Source organism: Vipera berus (genome assembly GCF_964194415.1).
Source record: "Vipera berus genome assembly, chromosome: Z".
NCBI classification, from domain to species: domain Eukaryota; kingdom Metazoa; phylum Chordata; class Lepidosauria; order Squamata; family Viperidae; genus Vipera; species Vipera berus.
The window spans coordinates 27,493,376-27,518,546 of record NC_138205.1 but is presented as its reverse complement, the minus strand read 5'-3'; the positions used below and the strand labels follow the sequence as shown (position 1 = coordinate 27,518,546).

The 25,171-nt window shown below is 36.3% G+C and overlaps 1 protein-coding gene across 1 annotated transcript; it reads right to left on the bottom strand.

Moving 5' to 3' along the window:
* Positions 1 to 638: 638 nt before the first annotated feature.
* LOC308678898 (serum albumin-like) lies at positions 639 to 24,640 on the bottom strand (the record flags this gene model as incomplete). Its single annotated transcript, XM_081346130.1, has 15 exons — positions 639 to 722; positions 2,812 to 2,889; positions 2,985 to 3,117; positions 3,519 to 3,742; positions 4,906 to 5,044; positions 5,660 to 5,757; positions 6,937 to 7,069; positions 8,137 to 8,351; positions 9,709 to 9,838; positions 11,293 to 11,390; positions 14,184 to 14,316; positions 15,653 to 15,864; positions 16,368 to 16,479; positions 17,079 to 17,139; positions 24,535 to 24,640. The coding sequence occupies 15 exons, from the start codon at positions 24,638 to 24,640 to the stop codon at positions 639 to 641; spliced, it is 1,956 nt and encodes a 651-aa protein (XP_081202256.1).
* Between the last annotated feature and the right edge of the window lie 531 nt (positions 24,641 to 25,171).

Below are 25,171 nucleotides of genomic sequence, written 5' to 3'. Positions count from 1 at the left end.
ACAGATGTAGCTTTACTTCACCTTAAAGAATACATGGAACATAAGATTTTTCTGTTTTCTTCCATATCAAAATGAGAATCTTAGTTACACATGACTATTAAAGCATGAATCATATTAGAAGAGATTTTTGGTGGGTCTGTGTTTGTGTGTTTGAGAGAGAGTGTGTTATTTGGGGATGTGGATGACTTTTCACCAGATATATTATCTTCCATTTTTAAAAATAGGTATTGGGACTGTTCATTTAAAAGGATTTCCACCACACAGATAATTGAACTATTTAAAGCCTATGGCAAAGTATTTCCACATTTTAAAACTACTGGGAGTTCTCTGTAAAATTAGCAGAAAAAATTATTACCTTATTTTTGATGTATTGATTACTGGATACTCTCAATGCACCCAGAATTTTATTTTCTTCATTCTCTCTTTTTCATACTATCTCTTGCACACACACACACACACACACACACACACACACACACTCACAGACATCCATATATGGAAAAAAATAATCAGAGGCATGTGATGGCATATCTTTTTAGCATTAAGTCTCCTTTTAAAGACTTTATTCATTTTCATTTTAAAGATTGTCACACTTTCATAAGAAGTAATTTTTACAGCAGAATTGGTTGTCCTTGGGGTTAGAAGGTTGTCATGAAAGCATCAACCAAGGATGTTTGGGAACATTTGGATTCTTTATCTCCAGCATTCTTCCATTGTGGAAGCTACAAAAAAGAATAGGATGAATTTGTTATTTCTAGTACCAAAGATATAGATATAGAATATTTAAATTCAGTTCTCAAGAATTAAGGAAAAAGAATTAAGGTGAGAAAATGAATTTGAGAGAGAGATTATGGAAGAAATATGTTTTAGTGATAATCCCATTGCTAGTGTTTTTCATGAAACATATTTTGGAGATAATATTGCAAATGGCTAAAGACTCCGGCAAAGCTAAAGATAACTATGACACTGATAAGAATCTATGTGTTCCAACATAAATTATGGCAGTTGGACAAATAGATAATTCAACATTTTTTTTGTTATGGTCTGTTACAAACACAAAGAGAAAATATTAGTTTAAACAAAAGGATTTTGAGAATATAGAAAATAAATTAATTCACTTTGGATTTTTCAGGAAGGATATATTTAAAGAGACTGAGGAGTCATGTTATCTTAATCTGAGGAATATCATGACTGGATATAGGTTTATTCATACATTTGTATTTTCCAATCCCATTCAAGCATCATCATCATAAAATCACTAAAACACTGAATATAGTTCTGTATTAGCTCACCTGAGAAAATTACTGAATTATATGATCATTTTGGATGTCTTCAACCAGTTTTTGACCCTGAAATTGAATATATATATATATAAATATATATTCTGAACAATACATATATATATATTGCTGAACAAAGTAAATCACACAAATCTTCACCCAGTTGAATAAATTAACTATGCTCTTCCTAACAGCCCTCCCAAGCCTCCATCCTCATAACCACGGGGACACGCTTCTTAGATTTGTCAGTTTCTCATTCTACAAGAAGATACAGAAGATGTGAAGATGTGTGACTTTATAGATAAAGTCACACATCTATATATGTGTATGAGTGTATATACGTGTGTGTGTGCGTACATAATATATATATACTGTATATATATATGTTTTCTGAGGTTTTCGCGGGTGTTTATATGTGGATCTTCGGTCATTCGGGTTTCTTCCCGCGTAGAACTAAAGGTGTAGGTGCAACGTTTCGACGGAATCCCATCCGTCATCATCAGGCTGGTGGCTTTAGCTTCCTTCTTCTGGGAGAAGCATGTGGCTGTTTGTTCCTCTTTTTTAAACTGCCAGAGGGGGTGTGTTCTGTGGGTGGAGGTGTGCTCTGATTGGGTGGGGGCTTAGCTGTGTTCTGATTGGGTGGGAGTGTGTTTCGAATGGGGGCTGTGTTCTGATTGGGTGGGATGTGTTTTGAGTGGATGGGCTGGTCTCAGCTGCCAGCCTTAGACCTGAACTGGTGAGTTGTGCTGCTTTTGTTAGGCTCTGTGTTTGTGGTGGTGCCATGTTTTTATAGTGGGTGTCAGTTTGCTTACTGTGTGGTTTGGAGGGGTTTAAAGTGGCTAATGTTGCAGCTGTAGTTAGGTTTCTGTTTTGTGGTTGTGTGTCGTTATCATTGTGGGTTTGGATTTGCTTTTTGAATGGTTGTGTGGTGGTGATGTCATGTGATGTTATCATGAGTTTGGGTCTGGTATCATTCTTGGTGGTTGGGACTCATCTGTCAATCAAGGCGGGTTTCCAAATGGCTGGTAGGCGAGAGGTATCATCTCTTTTATTCATGCTGTGGGGGCGCCATCGAGATAGAAAAACACCTAATGTGCAATTGGCCCAGGTTCGAATCTCAGAAGAGTATGGCTGACTGATGAGAACAAATGAGTTTGAAATGGCCATATTAGTCTCCCTTTAATTCTTTGTTAGCAATCCAAAAAATTTACACAAATATGAGCTGTCACTGTTGTGACTACAGCCTGTGGATGGCCTTGGGTTAGGCTGAAACAGGCAATAAGATTTGTCCTGTGTTTTGGGGCCTAGCATTTAAAACTACTCAAAAATCAACACTAAGATAGATGGCATGGAGGTCTTCTTACCCCATAAACCAGCATAATATATGGTACACTTTCTCACAATAGTCACAGAGTCCTTAATAATAAATGGGTGAATGATTGACAGAACTCTAGGAGAACATTTATAAAATACTAGCTCAAACATTTTTCTTCATATAAAAGGAGGAGGAAATTAGGGATGGAATCCTTACATCTGTTCCTATTTCTTTTACATATAGCCATGCAAACTGAGAACTGTAAGAGTGATCACTTACTGCACCAAATTGGTGCTTATTTGATATAGAGAAATTTAAATTTTGAGGCAGCAATAAGGAAGAACACTTTCTTAAACTTTCCCTATCCATTTTTTCTGTTTCAGATATACCTTTGTGTCAAAGCACTCCTTTTTGTTTTCAGCTGCACAGCAAACTGTCTGGAGATTACGGAAAGCTTCAATTGCAGCGGCAAGCATTTCATCTGATATATTAGGTTTGGATTTTATCAAGTCGCTAAGCAAACTGCAAGACAAACAATAACTATTAAATTCTCTGTTGAAGCTAGGAGCTACTATGATTTCACTCTCTTCTAGTTCCCCAAAATGAGAAATATATAAGTTCATGCATATACAATTTTTTTTAATATGTACTTTCTTTGTCCCAACTCCCAGGGATAAAACTAGAAATTTTAGCAGAAGAAAAGATGAAAAAGGCTGAAAACAAATGCTGCAAGATAAATCACCAAAGACATTTTGAGAAGGCAAGTGTCCTAAGAAAGGAGACTGATATGGGAGGTATCTAAATAAAATCATGCCTAGAATACAATAGAATGCATTGAGGAACTGCAGAAGAATGACATATCATGGCATGTTTGATGTAAAACTGTAACAGGACATCAAATTAAAAGAACTTTGTTTTCTTACCCTTGTTTACTTTTCTGCACAGTCTCTTCATTGGGTGAGCACAAATTTTCAGGAGCATCCAGTACTTCAGGTTTGAATGGAGGAGGGACATACGATGGATCGGGTCCTAAGTTACTGATACACTCCCAACGTGAGATAAAGGAGGAATTACAGCAATGGCAAAATTGTTTGTTTATGAAATGTTCTTTGTGAAGTCTACATATGGATCCTATCACTTTATCCGTCTGAGAGGAGAGAGAGAGGAAAAAATATCCTATTAAGTTCTTCAGTTGCATGATATGATTACTGTAAGATGAATGCTATGCACATAATGTTTTAAGATTTATGCTTTATTTGGTGCTAAAAAGGTTGCATAAAAGGTAGTTCAAATGAAACACTTGCTAAATTAATAGCTTTTTTCTCTGAATGTCCAAAATCACATTCTCCTTCCTTCTTAGAGCATAAATTTCATTGAGATGTGTCATAGATAACTGCTGATTCTGTCTGTCTGTCTACCTGTCTTTCTCTCCATCGGTCTCCATCCATCCCAAGAGAGTAACAGGAAACAAAATTGCATCTACTAAGCTGACTCAGTAAATTGCTTTAGAGAAATGTTTCATCTGTTGGCTTATTTTTTAAGGTTTCCGATTTATAAATTTATAACTTTTATTCATAAATGAAATATAAAAAAGACAAAATCATAATTTTGCCTTTGAAAGCTAATATTTCTCCACTGAGAATACACAGCTTCTAATAAGGATATAAAATATTTTGAAAATGGATTTTTGAGTTAAAACAAAATGGATGGTATCCTCTTAGTCAGGAACACTGTATTAACTAATTTGAAAGAGAGATGTTTCAAAAAGATACATCAGAAAAGCATGTAATGGAGTATTATTTTAGAAAAGCATATTTCAGTATGCATTGCAAGTGGTAATATTTAAATTATTTGCACTGAAATATAAGATTCCCCAGAATTTTCAGAGTTATGAGCATCAAGGGAATATATACAGCTCTATAAATGAGGAAAAATTAGGAACAACAGAGGTGTAAATATGTTTTGATTACCTAAGGATTAGGATTAGATCACTGTCATAGACATTAAGATTTATAACTAATCCCTTAGTTGTTTAGATTTTATTTAAGATTTTTTTCTGCCCTCAGTCCAGATTTAGAGCCTTTAATAGAACTTTTGTTGCTTGCTGAGATGCTTGTGGAAGATTCTGCTTTGTGCTGGAGTTTACTTGCAGATAGAATATTGGCCCAGGGGAAGAATTTAGCTTTGGAAACCCACACAGCCCTTCCTTCCACTCAGAACATCTAAGGACTTTTTCTTGTGGTGTATTGCTAAAGGAGGAAATGGAATAGAAAGCAAAAGAATAGAATATTTGGTGGAAACAATACTCACATTTTCTACAGCACATGAGACTTGGTGATCACCTTCTAAATTACAGCATTTCTCAGCAACCTTTGCCACTTTTCTGGTGATCTCGATCAGATTTGAAGTTTGAACCTGTGGTATAATTTTGCTATACTTGATCAAATATCTGCAAGAAAAGGCCAACAGACACTATGTATAAGAGTGTGCTGTTGATTAAGGCAGGTTTGTAAAAGTACTAAAGGATGCTAGGGAAAAAAAGAACTGCTTTCCTAAAGCTGAAGGTTAATTTCCAGGGTTTTAGTAAAATTCAAACAATCTTTCTTTTTCTACAAAAATCTAAAGATCTTGATAAAGCAAACACATCTGAGCTATTGCCTTCTGTTTGGGACATCAGAGAAGCACCTGAATAAATAGTAACTTTTATGTTTATTTAAATGGTTTAAACTTGTGGGCAAAGCATTTTGGTATTTTATTCCTTTGGTGCACCTTAAAATTCGTGTATACCTATGAAACTTTACTATTTCAGCAATTTAATATTATTAAAATATATTTGTAGTTACAATTGATTCCTCTCTTTTATTCATAGGCTGCAAAACCTTTATAAATTACTTTCCTGAATACTGTTCTAAAAAGATTGAAAATCTGTACAGGTACAAGAGAACTTCAAGACATTTAGTGGAATATTATTTTCCTTCATCCCCTTGAAAATATACAATTCCGCATCCACACATGGTTCGGTTTAATAAACATTTGCAAATGAATAATTCAAAGAAAAACTTACTCATTTTGGAAGAAGTACCCTCCTATTTCTTTATAATTGTCACAATTATTCTTCACAACATCTGTAATCTTAGTAATATATAATTTAAGTTGTTCTTCCTGGAAAAAAATATATATATTAAAAAAAATACCTGCAATAACAATGAACAGACCTAGGAAGAAGCAACGTGAATAATGCTGGGAGAAAGCCAGAGAAATATAAACAATTTTTACTCTGGAGGAGACAACTCTTACTCTGGAATTGGCAACTTTGGATTTAGCCCATGTTAGAGAGAAATGTGAATGGAAAAGAATGGCAAAGATTATGATTTGTTAAAAACAAGTTTGCTGTAATGATTAAGTATGCAAATATTGTGACTATAAGGGAAGGAACAAACAAACAAACAAACAAACAAACAGTATCTTCTAATCTGGCTGGTGCCAGGTATCCCTTTCAGATCTAGGATTTTTTTTCCCACGGTGTTTTCTTTCCATATTTGCTTTCCTGCCACCTCTATTCAAAATTCAGAAATCTTCAGAAACCTGCCTTGGTCATCATAACTTTTGAGTAAGTCTGTACTCAATTATCCACTTTTTAAAAATGTCATACAATGTGCCTCATTCCATTCTAAAGAAGGGGTCCCAAAGCCATTTATATTAACTAAACAGCACCAACAACTGTAGTCTCTCTGTATGGAGCACTGCCATAGAAAATACTATGCCACACTTTCCTATTCTTTGAACCTATTTTGTAGATTAGATGTGTTGCAGCACTCTTCTAAATTAACATAAAAAGATAAATAGCTTATCTTAAATAGAAAGAAGTGATATTTAGGGATTTATAATAACTAAGAACTGAATATTTGGCCTGAATATGAAATCAGTGCTAGTGTTATATATAAGGCCTGTGTAATATAGTCAAAAAAACAAATACCAGAAAGCTGACTATTATACTTTGCAACAGTTATGATTCTTCAAGGGCTGCTCCACTCAATATACATTATAATGATCTAAAACCTGACTTTTGGTGTAATGAATGCTTTATCTTTGAAGGAAAATAAAACATATGAAAACAAAACAGGGAACCATACAAACAAACAAAAACAGCTACATGGATTGCTTAAGGCTGAAATCTTCCATTCTATGTATGACACTTAATACAGGATGCATTTCAACTGGTAATTTGTTTTTCACTTTCTGAATAATTATTAATAGTGCCTCAATGGGGGTGGGAAGGCCTGGGCAGGAGTGGGCAGGGAATCAACAGGAAGTGCCCTGCCGATAGAGAAAGGAACTCACCCCTGTGTGCAGACACTGTACGTTGTCGTCTAATTTGCAGCATTTTTCCAGCAATACTTTATATTTATTAAAAATTTCCAGATCAAGCAGTTTAGAAAGTTCAGGATGATTTCTTGTTAAAGTAAAGAGGAAGCTAAAACAGATAAAAAATGGGATAAAAATATTGCTAGCTACAGAAAGGAGTCAATATATTCCTTCTTCTTCAAATATATTATTTCAGTAATTAAATATTGTCATTATACAATTAAAATATTGTCATTATACAATTCTAGATATTGCAGATGTCCTTCCGGATCAACCATTTAAAATTATGGTGCGAATAGGAAACAGTTGTATGTCAATTTCCATTATGTTTTATAGCATGACTCATTTATTTTGATATCAGTTGGAAATAATACTTTGGATTACTAAATGTATATCTTTTCCAAGATCACCTATGAATCCATGTTTTCTCTCTCAGGTTAGTTTGCCAGATTATTTTGCTACTTAACTACTAATTCTGCTTCTTTTCTTTTTGCCTCTTATTCCTGTCTTACATTAGAGAGATTCATTAGCTTTTTAATTCCAATGTCTTATCTCTAGGTCATCTTACTTTTGTGGCCTCCATCTGCTTGAACAATTTACTACTTTAAACAAAGGATAATAATATTTTCTCCACTGAATGAACAAAACTCAACTGGGCTAGCAACTGAATCTTGTTTCAGTGCTGGCAATGCAATTAAATCATACTGAACAAACTAATTTAGAAGCCAAGATAAAGTTATGAGATAAAAATAATTTTATCTTCTTTGAGAAGAAACTCCTTAAGGTAGGGGTCCTCAATCTCCCCAGGCCGTGGTCCAATATCAGGCTGACACCTGTTTAGAACTGGGCCGTGAAAGCGGCAGGCAAGCACACCCACACCTGCGCAGCTCCACTTGCACAAGCAGTGTGCAAGTGTGCATATGTGCAAAGGTTCATTTGTGTGAGCAGCAGGTCCATCCTCTCTTCCCCTCCCCCTGCTGGTCTACAAAGCCAGAGATATTCAGGGCTGCTGCTTTAAGGTTTAAAAATAATACTTAGGGAAAACAGCCAATACTCTACTACTCCAATACCCATTGCCTTATTGTATCTGAAGTTAGAGTAGGAATTGTTCCATATATCCAGAGCACAAGTCTTGTTCTTGCATTATTTTATACAGTCTAGCCCTACTAACTGTACCTTTTCATGTGTTCATCTCCATGTTCAGCATACAATTTACATGCTTCTGCCTCCTTTAAGATTTCTCCAGATGGTGGGGGCAGATCAGGAGACCTTGCATCATTTTCCATAGTAGACAGGCAGCTTGGTCTTTCCACCAGAGGCTTTTCACAGCAACTATCAAGGTTAGCAGATATATCATTTTTGTGCTCACAGACATATTGTGACAGGGATGCCTATAAGAAAAGAGAGAACTTGAGCCTTTGGAAACAGGCAGGTTATATAATTGGAAGAACTATAGACTTTTGCAAAACTTTTCAAGACTTCTTTCCAAATAAAATTAATAATAGTGAACACATAAGTCTTAAAAGATCTTGCTTTGATGTAAGTTAATAAATCTGTGTCATCTATTTCAAATTTTTGAGAATGCCACATAATTCTTAAAACAGTCTTTTTCCACACAGGTGTACAATGTTTATTTATTTTTCTTTGCAAGTGTTTAATCCTGCAGGGGATCACTAGTTTTTCCTCTTCTGTCATTCTAGGAAACTGAAGTGAAGAGAGAGGTATTGTGCTGATGTTTCTAGAAAAAAATGATTAGGTAAAAACATCTAGAGGGATGTGTGGAAGTAGGATTTGAGTTCATTCCTTAAACCTCTATATGTCAGTTACATACAGAGAGAGGGTCATGTAGTTTACCTGGTTATTTCTCTGTTTTTAAGATGTCAGTATTAATATGCTTCATATTTTTTGTGTCTTTGGTCATTTTACATAGCTGTCCATCAAAGTCCATCAAAGTGGTCAACTTTTTTTAAAAACAGAACTACATAAATCTAAATAAACTCTGCCCATTTTATATCATCACCTAACCCACTGAAATTGCTGCCCTCTTCAGTAGTGTAAAATGGTATCCCAGCTATCTCCTATTTCTCTTCCTGTTTCTCTTCCTTTTTCTTCTTGCTTGGTTGTAGACTTGCTTATTTGCAATGTGCTGGCCTGCTTCACACAGCAAAAAAAAAAATCTGATTAAAGAAAGAGTTTTACCGTGATGGTTTGGGATTGAGAAATTGACTTGCCCAAGATCAGCTAGCCAACTTCAATGCCTGAGGAGAACCAGAACCTGGGTCTGCATATTATCTATTATCTGTTTGTATTATCAATCTTCAGTTGTGAAAACAAAATAACAAAATGTATCTATTTGTATGTATGTGTGTTGAACTCCATTTTCAAGAATTTAGAAAATTTGGTTTGAGAAAAATCACCAGAGAAATTTGAAAATTTCAAAAGGTAGTTCTAGAAAAAAAGACCAAGCAAAAAAATAAAACAAAACAAATCCTTGGGGTTGAGACAGAACATTTAAGAAGTTACCTATTGTCTTCTGCAGTATATAGGATAAAGGTTCATTGAGCAAATATCTTATCCACTCAAAAGCATGGTTGAGTGCTTTGAAAAACACTCAAGAGAAGAGAAACAAAGAGAAAAAAGAGAGAAAAAGAGGAAAAAAAGAGAAAAAAGGAAGAAAACAGCTTAATAAAGTCAAGGCTCATATCTATATATCATACGCTTGAAGGAGCAGATATGAATACAACCTACTCTGTCAAGTAAAGCCTCCAGGGAATCCCCCTTACAGAGTTCTTTATAGATGTGCACAATGTCTTTAGCAATATGGGATATAGTTTCCTGATTAGCATTGATGAACTTCTCATGTGTCTCAATAAATTTCCTAGACAGGAAAACAAAGGAAAGCATTAGGATTCTTTCAAAGAAGATTCTAATAATTTCTACCATGTATTTCCACAAGCAATTGCAATGTCACAAAGTCATATACTCTTCCATTCAGAATCTGACCATCCCCATAATTGCATAAGGTACTAATTTTAATTTATTTTGCAATCATATCTGGGGCTTTAGGTTTCTTTTATTGCACAATCACACTGGTACAGATACAACTATTTTTCTTTCAATGAAGAATAATTGCTCCAGCATAGCTCCCCATGCATCAGGAAATTTAATTTCCAGGGAAGACATTTTGTTGGAATTATTCCCATGGGAAGTTTTCCAAAGTAAGAAAAATAAATAACCATATTGTCTTGAAGGATGTATTTGAACTCTGAGCAGAATCCTCTCCTTTGCCAGTAGAAAAGCAAGTAAGCTAAAAAGAGCTATAAGAAAAATCTGAAATAAATTCTCAAGGATCATGAATGTATTTTTTTAAAACAAAAACAAAAACAAATTATGGAACAGATTTTGGCATAGCACCAGTATTTAACAACAATAGGAATCTTTCCTGAAATTTACAGTCCCAAGAGTATTTCACATATTCAAAAATCAGTCACTTTAGTAAACATAAAAAATAGAGATTGCCAATAGTGGGTCACAACCATTTGACCTTTGTTGATGTCAAAAAACTACATAGAGTTCAAGCTGTTTAGTGTTTGTGTGGGAGATCACCATCTCGTACAAGGGGTGTAAATAGTAGTTAGCACCTACTCCAATTGGCAATTGTTCTATTGAAAAATATTGGAAATTGAACAATATCTGTCCTTAGATCAATTGTATTAAAAATGCATTGACTGAAAAATTAACATAATAATCATTAAATCTGTTAAGGCCCTAAAAGTAGTTATCTGCCTAGATAACTCTCTCAGTCCACAGAAAGAAAAGGGGACTATGAAGCAGCTCAGAAGGGGTTATCTACAGTTTCCCTGAAAGTAAAAATAAATAAGTGAAGTCCTTTCAGATTTGTAAAATTCTGTTATTCAAAGATAGCATTTATAAGTTGCAAGTTTGTGCTTCTAGTCAGCACTACCTAAAAGGGCTGATTATAGCAAATTATTAACCTATTAAACAAGTATAAGTCATTCTCAAATGGTAAAAACACAAAATGGTTGCCCCCAGACCATGTTATACATATTATTTTGACATATACTAAAGGTGGCACCAAAGGTCTAGACCAGGCATGTCAAACTCACGATGTCACGTGATGTCGCACGACGAATCAGAGCTTTTTCCCCATTGCCAGCAATGAGGTGGGTGCGGTTTCATCATGGCGCGTCCGTCCCATGGGCCGGAAGTTTGACACCCCTGGTCTAGACTCTAGGGTATATAATTTAATCATATTTTATGCACATTCCTATGAATTCATTCCCTATCACATCCCAAATAAACCAGACTTACAATGCATGTAAAGTATCCTTTCCATATTTCTCCAGATTAAAACAAGTATTCTCCTGTTCCTCAATTATTTCATCGAATTTATGTCTGGCTTCTGTTGCCTGTTACAAACCAAAAGAAGAAGAAGAAGAAGAAGAAGAAGAAGAAGAAGAAGAAGAAGAAGAAGAAGAAGAAGAAGAAGAAGAAGAAGAAGAAGAAGAAGAAGAAGAAGAAGAAGAAGAAGAAGAAGAAAAAGAAAAATAAAACATTTTTACTCAGTCCAGTACAATAAATAGATTGGGAAAGAGAGATAAGAAGAAATATAATGACTATGGCAAAAGAATGTAAAGGTTGCACCAAGTTCCACACATCTTGCTTATAATTCCAAACAACTAGAACAACACCATCAACTTTGACAAATTCACCATCAGTCAATTGCAAAAGACAGCCTTATTCAGAACAGATTACATCTTGCAACAATACCTCTAACACTACCAAGCAACTATATTGTATACCCCAGGTTCTTGGGAAAAAGCTTAATAGGTGGATAAAAATGCCAAATCCACTCTGAACATTTGGCTGATTGTGTAACAAATCAAAACTTTCAAATTGCTAACTGGTGTGGTAGCTGATGCAATCCAACAACATCTTGTAAAAAATCATTATTTGCCAATAAAGGAGAATATTTGTAGCTCAGCATTGAAATGAGGGATCTTTGGTTGAGTTTGGTGGTTTTCTTGCAGACATTTCATAACTCAACTAAGTAACATTGTTAGCACTGATTATACTACATCTGCAAGAAAACAATGAAGCTTGGAGAGCATCAAGGACCATTCAAGCTCTTAGCACCTGAGCAGAAAGGAAACTGTCCAAACAGGAAAAGAGCAAAAGAGCAACTCCTAATTGAGAAGATGATTTTGAAAAACTGTAACAGAAGGAAGACCCACTTGAATGTAGAATGGACTCCCTGCCACTGATTTGTTAACCAAATGTTTAGCAATAATAGGAGTTAGTTGAAAGAACAGCGGTTTGTGCAAAGATTGATGGCACAATGGAAGACATGATCATAGGTCAACGGTGATAGATTGGGAGAAGTAAATGTTAGGAGAGGAATCTTTCAAACAGACTCAATTTCACTATTTTTTTGCAATGATTTCTCTGTCAACAATACTGAATAACTCAGGTGGTGGCTATCAAACATCCAAAGCATCTACCAGGTTATCCCACCTTCTCTGCATGGATGATTTGTAGATGTATGGAAAACTATTATCTGAAATAGAATTTTCCTCAACACTGTCAGTATATATAGCCAAGATATTGCAATGAAGTTTGGACTGGACTAATGAGCCATGCTCACCATCAAATGGGGAAAAATACTGAACACTGAACTCAAGATGCCCTATGGAAATAGCATCAAGGGTTTCTGATCAAATGAATGGATGAAGATGATCATTACAGACACCTGGCATTCTTCAGGCTCACAGTATCAAGTACACTAAACTTAAGAAAAAGGTTAGAAGTGGATATATCAAGAGAGTGAAGAAGATCTTAAAGTACACATTCAGTGGAGTAAATACAGGTAGTCCTTGACTTACAACTGTTCATTTAGTGACTGACTGTTTGAAGTTACAACAGCACTAAAAATGACTTATGCTGTTTTTCACACTTATGACTATTGCAGAATCCCATGGTCATGTGATCAAAATTCAGATGCTTGGCAATTGATTCATATTTATAACAATTGTAGTGTCCTGGGATCATGTGATCCCAGTTCACAACTTTCTGACAAGCAAAGTCATTGCAAAAGCCAGATTCACTTAACAACTATGTTAGTAACTTAATAACTGAAGTGATTCACTTAACAACTGTGTCAAGAAAGATCATTAAAACGGGAAAGTCTCCCTTAACAACTGTGTCATTTATCAACAGAAATTCTGGGGTGAGTTGTGGTCATAAGTTGAAGACTCTTGTACCATCAAGGCAATTAATGCCTGGGCAATTCCAGACATTAGATACACAGCTGGAATAGTGGCCTGGACTCAAGTAGGACAAGAAGTCCTGGATAGAAAGACCAGAAAAATAATGACAATCAATCATCATTTCATCCTCACAGTGATGTTGACAGAGTCTACTTACCAAAGAAAATAGGTGTGCGTGGAATGTTGCAAATACATCAGATGGTTGAAGAATAAAAAAAGGACATTAGAAGAATATCTGAAGGCAGTGAATATGAAACACTGAACCCATTATACCAGGATGGGTTACTGAGTACTGAAAAGACCGAACTGGCTTAAAAAAAAACCCAAACCCAAGTGAAGAATAGAAAAGAGACATAATGAAGGAAAATATAATATGTCCAGTACATTACAAGAATAGTAGGCAAAGCATATACTTACTTGGTTATGACTAGATGCAGGAACATTGAAGAGATAGAGGGATTCATTATGGTGCACAAAATTAAGCCTTTAGAATGAACTCATACATTTGTACATAAGTCAGAATTGAAAAGAGAGCAACAGATAACAAATGTCATCTATGCAAAGAAGCTGAAGAAATTGTGGACCATCTAATTAGCTGTTGCAATAAGATTACACAGATTGATTCCAAGCAATGCAAAATGATGCATTGGAAGAAATATCATTAGCCTCAAGCAAAAACTAGTGGCCTCATACAATAAATAAAGTAATAGAACTTGAAGAAACTAAATTGCTTATATATATATATATATATATATATATATATATATATATATATATATATATATATATATATATTATAAAGAATTGGAGAAAATTATGAAAAAAGACCTGCAAATAAAAGTAGAATGACTGTGGCAAAATAATAAAAATATAGTATCAGTATTAATAGATGCTACAATTTATTTCTACAAAATTTCAAGATACAAAGTGAAATACCTTTTCCTTGATGCAGGCACCTTTATCAGCTACTGCACAACAAGTTTCCATGATTTTGTCATAGCTTTTAGATGTTTCAAGAAGTACAACAGTTAGTAATATAGGATTTCTTCTTGCAGCCTCATAAAGATGTCTATGAAAAACAAAACGTGTGTGGGTGTGTGTTTGCAAAAAAGAGAGACAGAAAGAAAGAGAAAAAAATGTTTTGTTTCTTTTTATCACCAAAGTACTCTTTCATTTCTTAATTTGAAATTATTTTCAGTGGAAAAGGAAATGTTTAGGAAGAATTGCAGAAAAGGGCTAGAAAGGAAGAAAAAAAATATTAAATCCACAGATGATCAAAAATATATACAGCATGGTTAAAATCCATTGGGTTTAATACAATAAAATTTATTTTAATAAAATAGATCTAACCTAACCTTTTGTCTAGTAATAAATTTGAGTGTAGGATAATACAGATCAAGGATTCTTTTCTTTTTTAAAAAAATAATTATTCTCAAAGTTTCCTCTTCTTAAATTTATCACTCTTTGTACTTAGATTTCAGCTGTATGTATTTTAGATGCAGTTCTCACTGGATTTTGATCAGAGAAATTTGATCAATCACTAGCATACTTTTATGCAACTCATATACTTAGATTCAAAGTCTATATCTGTGTCCTTTAGAATCTGATGAAATGGTATTTATGTTATATAAAAAATAAGGCAGATGAACTTTTTTTAAAGTTAGCCAAAACCACAATTCTCTAATAGTCTAATGAGGATAAATTTCCAATACTGATGATGGGCAGAATAGTAACAAGACCTGAAATAATAAGGTTATGCCTGAGATCACAGAGGGATTATGCTTGCATTGCAGCACCTTTTTTAAAAAAAAATGCTGTTATTATTGAGCAAATACATGGTTGAAGCTCCTCATTTTAGTTTATATACATGTCTGTGCAAATGTTTTTGTTTTCACTTTAATATTGTATTTCACAACTGAAGTAATAGCCAAGGCTAGCAGAACAGAATAACAGACTAACAGATTATCTAACATGAATGAATGAATGAATGAACTTTTATTGTGAAAGTACAACCATGTATACATTGAGATTAGCTGAGCCTCCCTTCATGCTCCCACCCCACAACTCACAGTGACAACAAACCTCCATCTTATTACACCATGTGAACTAATTGCACCACACACTGGCCTCGCAAGTCAATTCTGCATAAAGTTTATAAAAAATATTTCCAAAATTATCTAACTGCCCTGCATTGCATCAACAGATGTGACTTCCTGGAAGAAGTGAAGGATAGTTGAATGAAATCATAAGCAGGAATACCCTGCTAGAAACAGTCAGTAAAGATTATGTATTGTTTGCATTTGATAAATGAAATTAAGAAGCAGCATGTGCAATTTTATATTAGTGTCATTCACTTAAACAAGATTTAATGATTCTAAGCTACAATCTTCAGCCAATTGACTTACTCGGCTACATTAGCATTTCGGTCATTTATATACGCTTCACAAGCTTTTTCTGAATTTTGATGAACAAAGGCAGGAACACTTTCTGCTGCTGAAATTTTATGAGACAAAACACATTCATTTCTTTCTGGATCAGCCTTAGCACAACAGTCATTAAATCCATATTTATTGGAAAACTGTTCATCATGGCAAAGTATGTCCAGGAAAACTGTACCCTATAGAACAAGAAAAAAAATATGTCTCTTATATAAGCATCATTTAGCAGTGATTTACATAAATAATATTCATGTCAAATGATACAGGTTTGGGGGGAAATGAGACATTAGATCCATATTCCATATTAGTGTATCATCCTGCCAGCTGTAATGTGTCTAATAACCCAGTTAATAAAATGTACCTTAGAGCAGGAGTAAGCAATTTGGGGAGTTAGCATGGCAGGCCAGATATTACAGCCTGGTTGGAAACTTGAAGGACAGAAATACTAAGGATTTTGATTTGGAGGGGAATTGATTTCTTAGGAATGGAGCTAATATACTTATTTTACCATTAAACATATGCCAAATAACTCTAGCTGAACAGAACTGTAAGTACTGATGATGGGCTTCACCTCCAGCCCCCAAAACCTGAAGAATAAACATTTGATTCTGGTAACTGATTCATTTAGGATCCTGTAAGTACTTAGTTAATCTATATGTCTATATATACTCCAAACACTTACCAAAGGCTTTGTACATTCTGGGTCTGATTGTTCATTAGCAACACATTTCTGGTGAAGTGCTAGAATATCTGCTGACAGTTTTTTCACCTCCTCAAATGCAGCAAGTGGTACACTTTGAGAGAATAAGACTAAGAGACTGGAAAAAAGCACACGTGATTAAGAAAACAGTCTGTGAATAGCAATATAGCAATATATTCTGTCTTTGGTGCTCTCCGAGCCTGGTTGTTTGATTGCAGAAATTTTATTACCCAATTAGATAACATTATCTGAGAACCAGCTTGAGCTATGAATATTCTCTTTTACCGGGGACATATTTTACAAGCAGTGGAGAATGTAGAAAGGCTCTGGGAAGTGCCTGGACTCTAAGTTCATCTTGTTTGTTCTGACCTTGAGAGTTTCATGCTCAGGATTCTATAGCATTAGGAAAGAAATGATTAGAGCAAGAGAGACATTCTCCCTTCTGAAGGTGAAAACAAGAATCTAATAAATCCTGAGATATGAGATTTACAGCAGGTCTGCCTTCTCAGTCTGTTAAAATTAGACATATCAGCAAATACTGAATCATGAAGATTTTTATTTCGTTTTATGGGAAGAAGAATAGCCATTTTATGGTGGTTTTGTACTTTTTTATTGCAACCCATTACTGTACTCTCTATGCATATTTTATTATTTAGATGTGTAATTTATAGCACAATTTTCTGGAATACTTACATGGCACCAAAATCATTACTCGATACTTGAGAGGCAATATTGATGGTCCAGGGATGGTCTTCTATAAAGAGGGTAGTGAACAAATTTTACTCACTTGTAAAAAAAAATCACTATTATTAAATTATTACAAATATTGCAAAGATTGGGGAGACCCTATCATCATCAGAATGTACTCTAATAATTTTTCAAATCTGACCAATAAAATAAATAAAATAATTACAAAATAACTGTGTTTTAAATTTTCGTTTATCTTGTAATGAAACAAAAGAGAATAGCACATTTAATGCAATTCCCAGGAGCTATCTGAAGACATCTTAAGGGGTCTTCTTGGCAAGAAAACAAATTAGTTTTACCATTTCTTGTCACAAGTTGTTTAGATGCCTTCTGTCTGATATTTCCACTACTAACTTGATATGAGCCTGCTTAGCATTTTGAAATCCGCTGAGGTCAACAAGATTCTACTTAGTAATCTTAGTAATATCAGTAAATATTTACAGTATTATACTCCATTGGAAGAGATTTCAGGAATAGAGAATGCTATTATTTGGGACATGCAAAATATTTAATCATGGAAAATCAGTAGGCACATAAATACCATTTTGGTATTATTGTGGGTAATTTCTTGCCCTCTAAATATTGCTAACCATAACCACCAAACATTATCAATATTTTTACAGACAATAATAATAAAATAAACATAATTCACTGGGAAATTCTTGGATAAAAATCCAATTGAAAATATAAAAGGTTTATACAGTTTGAAGAGAAACTAGGAGATACTCTGAAAAATTCTATTGAAGGATCATATAATTCCCTGGGGACTAAGCCTTGCCTTTGTGTTTCTAAAATAGCAGTATGAACTCAATATCTGAGCAATCAAATGAAGACATAAAACTGAATTTTTAAAAGAGAGAAAAAAAACATCATACCAGCATGCCGATATCTTCTGGGTAAGTTTTTCAATTCAGCAAAGCTTACCAAGCATACCAAAGAAACGAATATTACCCACTTCATGTTTCCAAATTGTTTTTGGGCTAGAGTGGACAAGGTAGGAAGAACACATGGACAGGTGGAACTTTTATACTATATCAGCCTGGATCTCAGGGTAATCAACACCCACTTTATCCTGTATCCATGGAAAGGTCAAAAGAAAGACACTTGTTAATAATTATAGTAATAAAATATTTGCGCACTTTGTTTGTTAAAGACAAGTATTGCCTCAAGAAATGTCTGCATTTTTTTTTCAGAACATGGATAAACAGTCTTTTGGCTTATCATACTACAAAAAAGTAAAGTAAACTATTTTCTCTCTTGCCCTATAACCTTAGACCTTTGGAAATTTTGTCCAAAGGTGAATCAAATTGATGAGGATGGAGTAGCAGTTTTTCGTCAGGATCAGAGCAAAGATCCATGATGTTAATTTTTAAGACTACATGTTTGAGCAAATATTTGACCTTTGCAACTGAGTCTGAAAATCTGGGCTAGAATCTAATAACTAGTAGAATAGCAATCACTATGTCCATGCACATTATCACATGAAGTATGTCTATGTATGTGTGGTTTTTCATTAAAGTTTAATGACCATTAACTATCATTCAGTACTGGGTAACAGAAAAATTTTAATGACTTTCTTCAGTTTAGGGTTGAGAGAGAGTGAGAGATCCAGAGTAATCCATCTGGCTTTTCTGCATAAAAGAGGAATAGAACTTTGCATCTCTCTGATCCTAGTCCAAAACTCTTTTCTATGTATGTATAAATTATTGTTATCATCATCATCATCATCATCCCCAACAATTCTTTAAAGTTAATAGATAAATGATTTTCAATTTATCTATTTATGATTTTATTAATTTGTAAAGAAAAGAATAATATATGTAATTAAATAGGAAAAATCCCTTGGGCTGAAAAAGAATGACTGGCTGAAAGTCACCCAGCTGGTTTCCATTTGCCTGATGAAAGACTATATATTGCATTCCCCCAAAATACAATATACTGACTGCCATTGATATCTCTATGTCTATCTCTGTCTCTGTCTATCTGTCTCTATCTTTACCATCCATCACATTGTTCTATATCTATATCTAATCATTTATTATTATTACTTCTGCTGACTCCTGGATGCCAGCAGTTTAGCAGTTTGAGTCTCACTGGCTCAAGGTTGACTCAGCCTTCCATCCTTCTGAGGTTGGTAAAATGAGGACCCAGATTGTTGGGGAAAATATGTTGACTCTGTAAATTGCTTAGAAAGGGCTGTAAAGCACTGTGAAGTGGTATATAAGTCTATTGCTATTGCTATTATATCATTTATATATCATCTCATCTATCTATCTATTTATCTATCTATCTATCTATCTATCTATCTATCTATCTATCTATCTATCTATCTATCTATCTATCTATCTATCTATCCATCTAGCTATCTATTTCTTACTGGTAATGCTTGTTCTTACTTACTTCAAGATGGAACTTTTAGTTTTGGCTCCATTACTGAAATTGCTATTGCTTTATGGATGTTTTCCTGGACATGTCTTTTGAGCTTCATTTTAAATTAAATGAATGCTCACATAAAATAGCAGAGGATTTTGCTTGAGTGAGAATGGGGTGATTGTCCTGTAGAAAAGAAGTACATGTTTCTGAAAATATTATGGCAAACAGAATAGGTGTAGCTATATTGGCTTTCAGTTTCTTTCCCAGGTGTATTGTTGGTGCTGCTCATCATCTTCAAAGTCTTATAAGGCATTGAGCAAGGCTATCTCCTTGTCAAATATAGTGGTCATGCTCCTAGTCCTTTCCCCAAAATATTGTCAGTTGGTGGGAACTAGGAAATCTACTTAAAGAGAAATCCCTGCTTTTTGCCTCTTAGAATCCTAAAATAGGGGAAATTGCCCCAAATGTTTTGGCTTTGTTTGTTTGTTTGTTTTCCAAAAGAAGCCTTAAGCCTAGAGATAATTCATTTGAACTTCAAAAATCTGAATGACAGCAAATAGCTGTCTAATGGCATCTTGTTTTTACAGTCTGCATCTAGTCTCTGTATTTAAAGATTTCTAACTATTAGGATTTATTTATGTATGTATTTATTTATTTAATTTGCAGGCCATCTCACAACAACAGACTTGAAGATTTTGCCCATCTCATTCTAGGATCTCCAGGACTGGCAAGGGGTTTTTCACAGACCAACACTACAGGTTGCACTTTTTGAAGCATTGTCTAGAGTAGAATTGATAAATTATGACAGTATTCAAGGATCAAGTGTTTACAATTTCAACTGAGAAAAATAACTATTTTTCATTAAATTCATTAAAATTTCTACACCCTATGAATCTTTGTTTGAAATTCAAATACTCAGTTCCAAAAAGAAAACTTTCTAAAATAAAGAAGAAAGTGTTAAATTCCTCTCCTTCCCTTTCATCAAACATACAAAGATGCCTTCACAAATATGATGTTTAGTGGAAGTCATCTATCTTTCAGCTTTGTCAAACCTAACCCATTAAAAACAGGATATATTCTTGATGATCTATTCCACTATGGATTAAAACATTGGGTAGATTTCACATTAAACTATGTGCAGGACCATTAAATAGAACCTGCTTGGTATACTGGTTAAAGAATTAGGCTAAAAACTAGGAGTCTGTGAATTCTTAGTCACCTTAGGCACAAAACCAGCTGATAATTTTTGGCTAGTCACTTTCTAGGAAAGAGGCAAAGGGAAACCACTTCCAAAGAAAACCACTTGCCAAGAAAATGAGAGGGACTTTTCCAGGCAATTTCCAGTAGTAAAACAATGACTTGAAAGCAGAGTGACACACACACACAAAAACACATGCAGGATGATCAAAACTAAATGGATTTAAGCTTATCATGATTAAGTTTTTCTAAATAGTGTTGCCAGTTTAATAACCCCCACCTAATTGCAAAGGCCTCCTTCTCCCAGACTGTCCATCTCCTCTCGCCTTCAGTGAATTTCTTAGGCACAAGGTTGCAGGACCCCACTTTTATTCTTTTGCAGTAACACAGCTCCTACTGCCACGTCGCTGGCGGCTGCTTGAGTTATGAAGGGCTCCCCTGGGCAGAGATGCTTTAGAACCGGTTCAGCCACAAATAGTCTTTTTAAATTCTCAAAAGCTTTCTGACAACTCATAGTCCATGTTAGTGGTTGTCCATGTTGTGGTTTTCCCCCTCCCTTGCCCATTTTGAGTAGTTCTGTAAGGGGTAGAGCAATCTCAGCAAAAGAGGGAATGAATTGACAGTAGAAGTTGGCAAACCCTAGGAAGCTCTGGAGCTGTTTGCGAGTCTTTGGGGGCTGCCATTCAATTATAGCTGTTAAGGAATTTGTTGTGCAGAGGTCTCCTTGTGCTACCAAAGAGTTGCACAGACAAGGAAGGGTACTGAGAGCAGTAAGAGTCACACAAGAGTACACTGAGTTGTAAAAGCAAAAAGTATTTTACTTTGAGGTGGTGTAAAAACAAAAATGCACAGTCAAAAATAAACAGTCCAGGTCATACACAATAGCAACAGTCCAAGGAGTAATCCAAACTACAAAGTCTTCTTACCGGTCCAGAGGTCAATACACAGTTCAGGTTTACAACAGTAGTAAACCAACAGCAGAGCAAAAACAGTAATAATAGAGATCAGTGAATTCAGAGAGAGAGAGAAGCTACGTTCCTAGCTTCCTCTTATGGCCATGAGAACACTTACACACCCATTGGCCAATTAACATCTTAAAGACATAGCATTATGGTTAATATATTTTCAACCCAACATTGTAGGCTAACACCATATGCCTAACAATAGCTTTCACTTTGGCTGTGTCCATTTCAATGCCCACACTGGAAATTCTATAGCCAAGATAATCTAATCAGGTTTGGTGAAATTCACATTTCGACAATTTGACATAAATTTTGACATTCAATAGTTTCTTTAACACTTCTTTGACCAGTCTTATGTGGTCAGTCATATTTGTACTTTATATCAGAATGTCACAAGATACACCAGAACCCCTTTATATAAATGATCATGTAGGACCTCATTAAGCAACTACATAAATACTGCTGGGGCCCCCTGCAGTCCAAATGGCATGACTTTGAATTGGTAGCTTCCCAAGGGGCAGTTGAAGGCCATTCTCCACTCATCCCCCTCCTTTATTTTCACCTGATAATATGGTTATCTCAGGTCTAACTTAGTGAAGACACTCCCCTTCACCAGGTGGGTTAGTAAGTCTTTCAGGAGGGGAAGAGGGTATTTATTTTCCATACTCACAGCATTAAGGCCCTTATAGTCTATGCAGAGACAAAGAGACCCATCTTTTTTTTCTTTGAACAACACAGGAGCTCCCACAGTGGATTTGGCCCATTCAATGAATCCCCTTGCTAGGTTTGTATCCACATATTGCTGCATCTCCTCCATTTCAAGGGGGGACATAGTGTACATTCTTGGTTGGGGAAGTTTGGTCTCCAGTAACAGTTCAATGGAACAATCATTGGGCCAGTGAGGAGGCAAGGTATCACATTCTTTCTCACTAAATGCCTCCGCTAGTTCCTGATACTCACTGGGGATGAGCAGTTCACCTAGTGGCCATGAGGTAGCCATGTACACTCGCTCATTGGGTGGGCTAAAATTCTTTATAACATCTGTTGAATCAATGGGGGGGATCAGGCCCTATAGGTAGTCTCACAGTTCTCATTCCTTTCTCCCACCAGATAAATGGCTGCTATTTGTCCAACCAGGATAATCCTAAGATCACAGTCCCAGTCATTTTTGAGGCCACCAGGAAGTGAATAAATTCCCAGTGCTCACCTATTTCTAAGTGTAGGGGCTCCATTAATTGCGTGACTAAAGTCCCTCCCATCAAGGAGCCATCAGCTTGCTCGAACCTCACAGGTTTGGAGAGCAGTTTTGCTCATATGCCCAGTTTCATGGCAAATGGCAAGCTAATGATGCATTGGGAGCATTCAGAATCAACTGGCACCTTTAAATCTACCTGCATACCCAACTTAGGGATTATGAGCTTGGCAGGTAGTAAAAAAGGTGGGACAATGAGGACACACCCTTGGGTCATTCTCTCCTTTGTCATCACTGTTGAAAGAGGGTAGAATGGGGGTGGATCCAGCCTGAGTTCTGGCATCCTCTTGTATGGGGGATGTGACCTGGGCAACAGGTTCCTGCATCATCCGATTGGATTTCTCTCCCTTTAGCTGCTGTGCAGGTCTCTTTCTCACTGCTGGTCCTGGTGTGTTCTGCTGTTGGGGGAAGAAGACTGGGCATTTCGCTGCTTGATGTCCCTGCTGTCTGCACCATAAATACTTAATTGCTGGGCCTACAGGTGGCCTGGGTCATTCAGACATCACAGTAGCTGGAGATTTTTGTGGGGGTGATTGCAATTCAGGTTGTTCTGACCTCGGCTCGGCTTCAGGTAGGAGAGGCTTCTTATAGCGGGTGAGCTGAACATCTAATTTCACTGCTGCCTGGTACTATTCATGCAGCTGGTCAGGCACAGCTCAATAGATACATGCCTGAGAAAGGTGGTTGTCTAACCCTTTCTAAAAAGATGAATTATGGATTGCTCAGGCCATCTCTCTATCCGACCAGCCATCTTTCGAAACTCCTGCACGTACTCCAGGGCAGGCCGGCCAGCTTGTTTTATCTTGTGGATTTGTTCTTCTGCTTTGAGGGCAATGGATGGGTCCTCAAATCTTTCCCTCAGCCCTAGGAGGAAAAGGTGGGGGTCCTCCAAGTCAGGGGCTTGCTCGTTATATAAATTGTTCAACTATTCGGATACTTCTCCCTCTAGTCTGGACGCAATCACATCGACCATAGCACCTGGGTCTGGGTAGAGATGGGCCCAGCGATTCAAGTGACAGCGTACTTGGTTGAGGAAGAAAAACATTTCTCTGGGTCCCCATTGAAGGTTGCTCTGAAGGGTGGGCTCATCATTGATTGCTGGGACCCCCATTGCTGTTGTTGTGTCTCCAGTTGCTGCTGGCCCCATCCTGGTTGTTGATTCAATGGCTGCCAGGGCCCCTACTGGTGCTGGCCCCACTGGTCCTGCTGTATGTTCAGGGGTTGCACATTTGGGCCCTGCTGTTGCCACCCTTCCTGTTGTTGTCCTCCCACCAGCTCCTGATCTCCAGGCTTCTGCATCACCCCCAGCTGTTGCAAGGCCTCTATTAGCTGTGGCAAGTTCAGAGTTTGTTGTTCTTTCACTTGTATGGGTTCCCCAACCTCCCATTGCTGCAGAGGCCCGAGGCTGGGGTCCTCTGTCTCTGTGGGTCTGGGGGGCCTGGCAGGGTACTCCTGGGGCTGGCAGGCTGTCTGGACTGCAGAGAGGATTTTCCACTGACCAAAATTCTCAGTGGCAGATGGTCTGGTAGCTCTCCACCATTCTGCTCTGGTAGTGCAGTCTCAAGACATCTTTAGTCTCCGCTGGAGTGGTTCCAACCTGACAACCAGATAGGCTCACTTAGCTGCTGAGGGTTGGAGATCCACCCAAACTCATCTTCCCACAGCAAGCCATCCATTAGTCCCTCCTCTGAGGTTTCGTCAGCTGTCAGGCTTCCTCTTCCCATGGTTGAAGATTCTTCCCTGAATCTTTGCCAGCTTCTGTCCCTTGCTAGAGACAGTGGCAGGGGCTCAGGACTCCCCAGCATGCTTGAAAGAAAGTATATTCTGGCATGATGTCATGGTTCCAATTAAAAGACACATCAAAGAGCACTGCATGATTATTTATTCTAAAAAAGTCTATAAAGAGCAGAACAGAGCATCGGCACTCATGGATGGATGCCAGAATCTGAATTATCCTCCCCTTGACACACCACATAATACATAATTTCCCTCCCTTATTTATATGTTATGAATCACATTTACCAATTAATTTAACACACAAAGTTTCACTTCCCTTCTGAAGCGGCTATCCCTTATCTTGTCAAAACATCCGGATTGCATTTCTCCCATGCTTTAGTGATTCAAAACCAAACAGTTAAAGCAAAAGACTGCCTCTTATATTGTCAGTGCAAAAACATGTCAATGTTTGCAGCATTGAAATCCAAATTGTTGGGGGCAATATGTTGACTATGTAAACCAGTTAGAGAGAGTTGTAA